The sequence below is a fragment of the Globicephala melas genome, chromosome 15 (genome assembly GCF_963455315.2).
Source record: "Globicephala melas chromosome 15, mGloMel1.2, whole genome shotgun sequence".
In the NCBI taxonomy this organism is placed as follows: Eukaryota; Metazoa; Chordata; class Mammalia; order Artiodactyla; family Delphinidae; genus Globicephala; species Globicephala melas.
The window spans coordinates 43654301-43664781 of NC_083328.1; the positions used below are offsets into that span (position 1 = coordinate 43654301).

General features: G+C 53.9%; 1 protein-coding gene across 3 annotated transcripts in view; it reads right to left on the reverse strand.

The window, feature by feature from the left end:
• ACSS1 (acyl-CoA synthetase short chain family member 1) overlaps positions 1-7861 on the reverse strand; it is a 43827-nt gene extending 35966 nt beyond the window's left edge. For 2 of the 3 annotated variants that reach the window (XR_011376726.1, XM_030872504.3), the window contains exon 1: positions 7517-7861. Coding sequence is in view for 1 of the 3 variants with exons in the window: in XM_030872504.3 (XP_030728364.1) it covers positions 7517-7808 (292 nt within the window). In the remaining 2 variants the exon portion in view is untranslated. The remainder of the gene's footprint in view (positions 1-7516) is intronic. The other variant, XM_060284618.2, reaches the window with a different exon arrangement.
• Between the last annotated feature and the right edge of the window lie 2620 nt (positions 7862-10481).

The window sequence follows — 10481 nt, forward strand, 5'->3', positions numbered from 1 at the left end:
AGGAGAATGGTGATAGACCCTGCAGAAACGAGGTGTCACTACACAAAGATGACCTCGCAGGTACAGGTGACCCCTGGGAATGCTCTGAAGCAGGTGCTTCACACCAGGAGTCCCAACCCCGGCCCCCACCCAGGGGACCCTGACCCGACTGGCCCCGTGGTTTTCAAGGCTCCCCGGCGGTTCTAACGTGCACGGCCAGGGCTGAGTGCCGCAGGCTGGGCTGTGGGAAAGAAGACTCGATGCAAACAGGGTGCCCCAAATCAGTGCGCGTGCGTGGGGTGGGCTCTCGTGTGGTGGGCTCTCGTGTGGTGGAGGTGCGATCCAAGACAAGGGCCCACATCCCTTCTCAGGTGTCCAGCCAGCACCCTCCCCCAAGAAGTGATGCAATGATGGCAAAATGCCTTGCTAGTTTTCCGGGAGGCTCTGCTCCCTTCCCCTCCATTACCCAAGCTCAGGTCACATGACTGCCCGCAAAAACAGGTCAGTTGTGCTGGTTTACCGTCAACCTGAAGATTAGTAGGATCATGTTCATTGCTAACCTCCTATTCACCACCACTGGCTGGACTTCAGGGTGAGCTTGGCTCTGGCCGGTTTGTGCCAGAGCCCCTTCCAGCCGGCCCTCGTGGCCTGTTTTCATTACGCACTTCCCCATCAGCAGAGGAATAAATACCACAAACAGCTCTGGGGGCAGCAGCCACTGCTCACCTGGTCTTCAGGGTCACCCTCATGTCCAGGTACATAAATTTTCTTTTTTTTTTCTTTTTGGGGCAGTTACTATCTTCTCCAAATCAATCTCCTCCTACATAAATGGGAGATGCACCCACTGCTGCATCTAACTCACAGGGCTGGGTCAGAATCAGGTGGAAGGCAACACTGAGGTGCTACCACAGGAACACAAGGTCAACTACCGCCTGATAATCACCCTGCTGCGAGTCACTACAAATATTCCTGATGGAAAACCATTCTGACAAAAGTCATGGGAGGTCCTCCCCATAACAAACCACGTGATACCCATAATCCTCAACAGGGTGAACTCACATGAAAACATTTACAAACTTTAGCTTGTGTGTGTGTGTCTGTGTGTCTGTGTGTGTGTGTGTGTCTGTGTGTGTGTGTGTGTCTGTGTCTGTGTGTATGTCTGTGTGTGTGTGTGTCTGTGTGTGTGTGTGTGTGTATCACATTTTTCCCTCTCAGGTTATTTTATCTGTCATTTACTCTTACAAATTAAAAAGTTTCATTTCAACTTTCTGGCTCCTAACAAGTATATAAATTATACCTCAAAAAATTTAATAAATAAAGACAGATGTCATGGGAAAAATTACTACTTACACAGGAAAGTTCTTTGAATGACTAGAAAAATAGAAGAGAAAAAATGCCCAAAAAATAGAAGAGAGGAAAGCAAGAAGGCAAACTGAGAAGGGGCTTGGTGGCAAAACCTGGATTTACACAATAAACCCAACATCAATGTGTGTGTCAGTCTGGTCCAAAGTTTAGAAATCAAGAGTTTTCACACTAAAACCACAGATTTCTGGCTTCTCTTGAACAAGCAGCAGATGAGGCCATACCCTCGCCTGGCAGCTGAGGTGGTGACCACTCTCAGCAGGGGTGGATCCCATCCCCTCCCCTCACTGGCCGTGCCGAGTCTGCTGAAGGCCTTCCTGCCTCGGGGCCTTGCACAGGTTCACCCTGCCTGGGGTACACCGTCCCACCCTCACCACTCCTGCCCTTCATCTGGTGCCCGCCCTCCCACAGGTCCCAGCCTACACGTCCTCACTCTGTTGCGGAGCACTTCTCTTCCCTTGGGCCTCATGCCTCCCAGACTCTTAACTCTTCCTGCAATGTATCCAACTTGCTGCCCCTCTGTGGGCAGGGGCCAGATGCCCTGTTCCTGTTTGGACACCTGCAGCCTGACCCGGGGCTCAGAGCAGAGGAAGCACCTAAGCTACGGATGACGGATGGACCTCCTAAGTCCCTGAGCTGGAGCGCAATGTGGGGTCCAAATGACACCAGGTTGGCCCCATGCCCAGGGGAGGGAAGAGACCTCTTCTCATCTTCATGGCTTAGTCCCTCAAGAAGTTTTCTTTTTGGTCTAAATTAGGGCTTCTAAATGCCCCAGGATCCCCAGAGGACTTATGAGCATGTAGCGAGGCCTTAGGTGGGCCTAAGCATTTCACTTCTACCAAGATCTGACATGATGCTGTGGTCCAGGACCACGCTCACACAGGCGGACATACGCACACATGCACTCACGTCTACCTGGTATGTATATTCCCAATTCCAGGGGGGCTTTCTTTTTCCAATGGGGACAGGAGTAATTAAAGACTCTTGCGAGCTCTGTAAGACATCTGGCCACTCCTCCACTGGATGGCAGCCTGGGGTCATGGTTAAAACCATGCTCTAGAGCCAGGCCGCTGTCCAACCACTCGCTAACCACTAACTGCAGACTCACTTGTTTATCTCTAAACAGCACCGCTAAATCTCACTCTCCTAATCCGTGGTGGTGGTAATGATTCCAGACTCTGGGAGTCACAGTAGTAATTAGATGCCACTGGAGTTTTCCTGCCATGGGGTCAGATGTTGTGGCTGTGTCCCCAAGGGAAACACAGTTCACAACTGCCATGGACAACACTCAGATGACACAGCGCCCAGAGAAAAGCACAGTGCAGGGTGTGGGGCGACGTGGCTCTACAATGCCATGTGTATGTTGGCTCTTAACACGTATGCATGGCTCCCGCTATTGCCTCAACAGCAGAGAGGAAAACAGAAGAGGAAGGAGGAAGGGAAGGAAACTCTTACATCCCCCATTTTTAAAAAAGTCTCCACCCAAAGAACTGGGCAGTGGGACAAGGGAATTTCCTTTCCAAGTATTTCCAGGAAGAGTTGGGCAAGAAGAGAGTGCAATTTAAGGCTTGGCTCAAACCGGACCTCTTATTTCAAGCCTTTTCCAAGTTTCCCAGCACACAATGATCTCTCCCTCCCACCACACCATTCAGCGCTCACTCATCTTCCCAGCTCGCTAAACCCTCCCCCATCCGGGTCAGAACGTCCCTGCAGGCAGAGACCATGTCCCTAAGATTCCTTCAACACGGGAGGGGGGGCAGGGGATGGTGGAACACACTTCCTAATTCTCCCCTTAGCAGCTGTAAAAACCTTGAGAACATTCCCCAGGGTGGATCTGCTCCTTTACTGATCTGTGGTCCGTCTCATTAGAATGCAGGCTCCGAGGCACTGGTGCATTTTCTGCACCGTTCACCACCAAACATGAGTTGGAGCCTTTATTTCCCCATCTGTACAAGGGGGCCACCAGACACTTCATGTTGGTGTCACAGGTATGATGGGAGATGAAGCATCATCTCATTCACCTAAGGACAGGTCTGCACCCGGGCCTGTCACAGCTCTGCAAGCAGGTAAGCTGGTGTGTGTGGTGGGTTTGGGTTTGTTTTTAAGAAAAGGTGATGAGAGGGTCATCATTTCCATCATAAACATGTACACACAAAGGCAGACATTTTCATTCAACAAACTCTTGCTTGTTGTTTAAATGCATCCCTGCCCCTCCCCACTTTACAGAAATTCAATTTTAATCCGAAGAGATAAGGGAGTTAATATTCACAAAAGAACTCACAATAGGTTTTCTTTAAATAGAAAACCTCCTTGGTACAATTTGAGGTATTACATCAGTCACAAAAATTGTATTTGCCAACCTTCCAGAAGCATCTGCTATTTAAAGTAGGTCGCGCCTCTAACAACTGGGGAGGATTCAGACTTTTCTGAGGGACGCTCCTTCTGAGACCTGAGGTCATGTGTCCACTTAGAGTTCCTTGAAGGACCTGAGAGAGCTACTTCAGTCGCTGGAAGGAAATGCAACGCGTGGGGCAGGCTCTTGCCATCTCAGTGTGTCTGCCATCTGAATTATTCGAGGCACATCATGAAGAGGAGAGAGCTACAGCGAAATGGTTTCCACTGCTGCAAGGAACGTTCTCAAAAGCGTCCAAGGAATCTCTGTGTTCAATGCTTAGTTAACAACAGTGTCTCTATACCCGAGCTTGAAAGTAAGAATAAACACACTTGTTTTTTAAAATCAGACTCAAAGGAGAGTTTAGTTTTGTGTTTTGAAAGCAATGCGTCACTACCCTCCAGTTCTGCACTTGCAACTGCCTGACATCTCGGAGTTTATACTCAAGGAGCAAAGACATCTGTTGAGCCCTACAAGGGAAAGAGCCAAACTTCAAAAGCTGGGAAGAATCCTTTCCAGAACGTGGCACTGCAGGGGGGTGTGGCTTTACCTCCCCAACCCAGGGCCTCTGACACCACGACCTACCCACCCCTACAACAACAGCCTGGCTCTCCCAGGATCCAAGAAGGGCTTTCAGAGCCACGTCAGCCACCTGTGTGCCCTCCCCAGCCTGCTTCCTGGAACAGGCTGATCAGGTGGAAATCCGCATGGTCCCGTTCAGAGGAAGCACAGCAGGCTCAGCAGCACTGATGAACACCACGTTCAAGGTCCCAGCCTCCCTTCCAGGATTCATTAATAATTAACAAAGGCCAGTGATTGGGTGCAAGGAATGTTCTAAAGACAGTGCAGAGTGCTTTCGAAGTGTTTTCTCATTCAATGGTAACAGCAGCCCCAGGTGTCCCCAGGTCACCCGGCGCTGGTCAGAAGCCTAGCAGCCTCTGCCTTGGTCTCTGGGACCTCTGGCCACCAACGACCCTGGGCCTAGTCACCACCCTGTGAGAAGCCCCTTGTAGGTGCTTTGGGCCACAGCTCCAGCTGAGCCCAGCCTGCAGTTCAGGCCCCAGACTTGGGAGTCAGCAGCACGTAGATGACGAGAGTCAGGTCGATGACGGAGAGCAGAGGCAAGCCACTGCCAGCCCTGTCCAAAGTCCTGACCCACGGAATCCGTGAGACTAATAAAATGGCAACAATAGGAACTGGAACAGAATTCAGTTACGCACTATTCTCATGTTACAGAAGAGGAGACGCACGAAAGAACAGTTAGGGGAGAGAGGGAGGGATAAATTGGGAGTTTGGGATTGACTTATACATGCTACTATATATAAAATAGATAACTAATAAGAAGCTACTGTACAGTGCAGGGAACTCTATTCAACACTCTGTAATGACCTATATGGGAATAGAATCTAAAAAAGAGTGGACATATGTATATGTATAACTGACTCACTTTGCTGTACAGCAGAAGCTAACACAACATTGTAAAGCAACTATACTCCAATAAAAAAATTAACTAAAAAAAAGCACTTGGCAAGACTTAAAAAAAAAAAGAACAGTCGGGGAAAACAAGGATTCAAACCCAGGTGTGACTCCAAAGACACACCTGGAATGACTCAACAGTACAGAACCACCCACAGACTCTTTTTGTTTGTTTAACAGAGTTCTCTCTGTTAAACAATTCCCAATTCTGCCCACTTTAGCAGGTTGGACATAGGTCAGTGGTTCTCAGCCTCAAGTATGTATCAGGAGCACCTGGAGGACCCACCCCTGGGTTTCTGGTTCTGGCCACCTAGGATGGGACCTGAGAACTTGTATTTCTAAAAAGTTTGCAGGTCGTGCTGATGCCACTGGTCCAGGGACCACACTTTGAGAACTGTATGTACAGACCTTCCTGAAGGGGTAAAGGGAGTTTCAAGCGATGCTCCTTTGGAACAAGCCATCATCACACAATCGTCACACAGACAGATCATGCCAAAACACCCCACCCAGCCCACAACTTTCTAGTGGCTCCCAGGGCAGCCATGGCTTGGCCTGGTCCTTTTTCATACCATCACCTCTGTGATTTGCAGACACTGGCGAACAGCAGAGATATTCCTGACAGATGAGTGGGTTGCATACACATTTGAGGTGAGAATGTGGCTGAAAAGCTGTTTTTCTACAAGGCAGTTTTCTGAAGTTCAGTTTCTGGCTAAGGTAACCATAAAGGAGAAATAAGTGAAGAAAAAGGGGCAGAAGAGTTGCTTGCTGCTGCACCCTGACCCTGACCTTGACCCTGACCAAGTGAGGCTCAGGAGGCCCTTGCTGCCTGTCCCATTATGTCTGTCGTTACCCATCCCCCCCCACCCCACCCCCCGACCCCCGTCTTATCTGAGACTGAAAGGTGGCACATGTTCAGAGTCAACCTTGAATGTCCCGCAGCCTCAGGCCTCCCAAGTCCAAGGCAGCTTCCAAAGGAGCTGCATCCTTCTGCGCCGTCCCTCTGCACTCAGCTCTCCCCCATCCAGGGCGCATTCCGCCAACCCTGCAAACCTAAGGGTTTGGTTTTTTCCCAATAGTTCAAGGACACTCGCTGCTGACTCAAGTTTAGAGAAAACACTTCTCTACTGAGTCATTTTTATTAAACCAGCAAAGCAATATACCATATGAAAAAAAATCTGGTCTGAAGTTCCCTTAAGTTTCTTTGTTTGAAAAATAACTGCAAGATACTACCTATAATTCTATGACTATTTCTGAATTTCACAAGTTGAAATCACTACTACTTATTGGTCACCAGTAAGTGCCAGGCCCGTTCCATCGCTCTACGTGCCTTGGCCTCACAACCAGTCCCTCAGGTGGGCATTACTGCCTCCGGTCTACACAAGAGGAGACTGAGGCTCAGAGGAACAGAAAAAGTGGGCCAGTAAATGGTGGAGCCTGGGAGATTCAGACCCCACTGCCCAGTTCAGGCCTTGGCCACCAAGACTTACAGATCCTTTCCTTAAACACCCCCTAGATCTCACCTATCCCCAGTTACCCCCTTCCTCCTTGACAGGCAGCCCCTCTGGCCGCCCCACCCCAGGCCTAGCCTGCCTGGGCCCTCCCTCATTTCCTGGGCCTTCTCCGCTTGCTGGGCAGGGGGTGGGTGCAGTGCACCCTTCCCCAGCCCACCCCAATCTTGACAAAAACAGTAGTGGATCCAATCTCAGCAGACACCAGAGGACTGACTGGCGGTGGAGCTGGTTTCTGGGATCTCAGTCGCACGAGGTCTAAAGCCAGCCCCGTGGGTCTTGGGGGCGAGGGGGAAACTGAGCACTGGGAGGCCCCACCATTGCCTCCTTCCCGCCCGCGGGCTGACTCCCGCTGCCGGCCGGGCTTCCTCCTCCCCGCCACCCGCCACGGCTCGATTTGTTTACACGAGCAGGGCTGCTCCCCAGGCGGGTCGCCGGCCGGCACCCGGCGGTGACATCGGCCAGAAGCTTTTCGGTTCTGTCTCTGGCGCCGGGGCGAGAGCAGGTAGTCCTGCTCCTGGAGCCCCTCGCCGCCTCCACCGCGGCCCGGCGCGCTCGCCGTGCGGGACGGTGGGAGCCCCAGTTAAACTTGGGGGACGCCGGGTGCCCGAGCCGGGACTGGGGAGTCGGGCCGGGCCGGGAGTCTCCGGGGCTAGTGGTTGGGGGCGGGGTGACTGCGCAGCTCGCCGGGGTCGAGTCCCGAACGCTGAGGAGGGAGCATGTGGGGCCGCCGCCGGCTGGGCTCGGGGTCCCCTCGGGCCGCGTGAGCTGGGGCGCCCCGGCCCCCAGGCCCACTCACCGGACACGTTCAACTGGCCTCCCAGGAACCAGCCGATCCTGCCGCTGCGGAAGTCGCAGTCGCTCACAGTGTGGTAGGGGGTGTCCCACACGAGCACATCCCGCGCCAGCGGCCCCCAGAAGGCTGCCGGCTCGCTGGCGGCCAGCGCGATCCGCTCCTGGTACGAGCCGGCCGGCGCGGCGAGGGCGGAGGCGCTGCCCCAGAGCCGGGGTGCCGCCAGGCCCCGCGCGCCCACCCCGCGAAGGCCGCCCAGGAGCCGTACGACACCGCGGCCCAAGCAGCGCGCCGCCATCGCGTCTCAGAGCCCCGCGCGGCTGTGGCAACCGAGCCCTCGCGTGCCCGCGCCCCGCCCGCTCCCGCCCGCTCCCGCCCGCTCCCGCCCGCTCCCGCCCGCTCCCGCCCCGCCCTCCGGCCAACGCCCAGCCCAGGCCCCACCCTCCGGTCAACGCCCCGGCCAGGCCCCGACCCCCGACCCCGCCCTCCGGCCAACCCCGGGCCCTACCGGTCCCAGTCTGAAGAGTCTACCCGCCCCACCTCGTCCCACCTCGTCCCACCTCGCCTCTCTTCTCCCACCCTAGAGCGGAGCCGGGAAGCGAGAGGGAGCAGCTGGGGAAGTGGTCCCAGAGCGGGCTGCCGGGGTTTCAGTTGGTGCGTCCTCAAGCCCCGACGGCTGCGCCGCGCGGGGACCTGCAGATAGGCGCGCCGCGGACGCAGGCTCTCCGGGGCGCCCGGAACTGTCTGGCATGGGAGGGAGCCGGCTCGGCCTCAGGAGACCGACGGAGCGAGGCGCTTAGGTGGGTCCGAGGACCACCAGTTAGGTCAATTCAACATCTCAGAGGCTGAAGGCAAAGTATTCATCCTTTTGGGCGCCCTTGCGAGTGAACCCTCTAGCGGCCTGGTCGGCCTGTACCCGTCCCCCGCCCCCCACCAAGATGCCCACACACATAAGCAGCCCCTGTGGGCTATGGGCTGGCCCTGGGCGCAGGAGGCTGTGGGGACCTGGGGCGGTGGTCTGGGGTCCGGTGCTTTCATGTGGTAGAGAAGTAAACGCTCCCCTAACCGTAGCTGATTTGGAACCCTGGGGAGTTTTCGCTCAGTGTTCCAGCATCTGTGGCCTGGGTTCAAAACCCGGCATTTCTAGCTCTGTGACCTCGGGCGAGTTCCTTAACGTCTCTGTGCCTACACCACCTCCACTACTGAACTCACTGAGTGCCCCTTCCAGGTTGCATGTTTCAGGCACCAACTCTTTTATTCTTATGCAGCCCTGAGGAGGGGGAAACAGGAGTGATACCTCCCTCCCTGGGCTGTACCCAGGAAGTCCAGTAGTGGGGGTGGTGTTCTTGTTGTCAAGCCAGGAAAGATAGAAGGGAACCCACAGAAACTTGTCTCAACCAGACTCTTAAATATTACAGCACCCACAAACTAAATACATAATAAATAAGGTAAACAGAAGGAAAAGGGTAGTTTTGAAAACTGGTTGGTTGAGTTCTAGGCTGGGGAACCAGTGATAACTAGCACTAGACATGGGCCCTGCTCTGTGCCAAGTGCTTGACCTGCATTTTTCACTTAATTTAAAAATTACCTAATGCTATCAAGTCCCGCCCACTCTCAACTCCTGAGTGGAACAAATGAGGGCACTGAGCCCTAAGAAATAGGCACATGGTGGGCAGAACCCTACTCCCACCTCAATTTCTGCTTCACCACTTGGCCTGAATCACCTTTTTAATAGAATAAATAAAATTGAAATAGGGAAAGACCATAACTGTGGCTGGGGGCCCCAAAGATGGCCATCAACTTCACCCCTTTGTGTAAGTGAGAAGCTCCCCCTCAAGTGGGCAAGCAGTGCTGCTCTGACTGTCCCAGTCCAGGCCCTGCAAGGCCACAGCTGCAGCTCCTGCTGTCCTGGAACCCAGCTGCCATACTGTAAGCTCTAGCCTTCTGGAGGAAGAGACTCCATGGAGAGAATGTTACTAAATGCAAGTCCATGTGCCTGATGCACTGTAAGGCCAAACAATATCAAAACATCGGAGTTTGGAGCAGAGAAACATTCATTGCAGGGCCATGCAAGGAGACAGGCGGCTCATGCCTTAAAAGCCCTGAACTCCCCAGAAGATTTCAGCAAAGCCCTTTTATAGGAAAGGTGAGGGAGGGGCGTGGTTAGTTGTTGCAGACTTCTTGGTGTCAGATCCTTTGTTCTTGAGGTTAGGTCATGGCCAGGTGAGGATGTTCCTAGAAAACCTCCACCAAAACAAATGTTATTCTCTGTTCTGACAAGAAAGGGAAGGGGAGGCATTTAGTTCTGTCTCCATGCCTCCTTGCGGCTTTTAACACTTAACAAATCCCATAAGCAAAGCAACATCATTACCCTTCATTTTACTTGTTCAAGGTCCCAAGGCTTGACTTTTACCCTCCAAGGCTAAAAGGAGGGGGTGCATGCGCTGGCCGGTTACCTTACCTGGGAGCATTCGTCCAGCACCCAGTCCGGCTCCTCCTGCCAGTGCCCAGGCCCGACTGAAGAGGGAGATCTCAGCTGGCGGCACCCTCACGGCCAAGTCCCCAGACCCTGCCCAGCCATCATCACTGAGGGAGCCAGGTGCCCAGGACCCAGCTGGCCCTCAGGTCACCCAAAGTGGGGCCAGGTCCCTCAGACTGTGACCAATGGAGACCGCCACCGCCATCAGGTTGCGGAGGTGGGGCTGGGGGAGAGGTACATTCTGCTTCAAGGCCTGGGCCCGGCCAGTGGGCAGCCGAGGCCAGGGCTCTGGAGCTCCGTGGGACACAGCCCCCAGCCTGTCCCCGGGCCCCCCAGGGCAGATGGCCGCAATCCACCTCTCAATTCACTCTCTGCCACCAGGACACCCGCCAGCTGACTGTAACAGCCACATAAAGGTGGCTCAACTGCCCCACCCCTATTACAAGAACAGTGGGCAATGTACATGGAATTGACTCTAAAGAAAGAAGTACA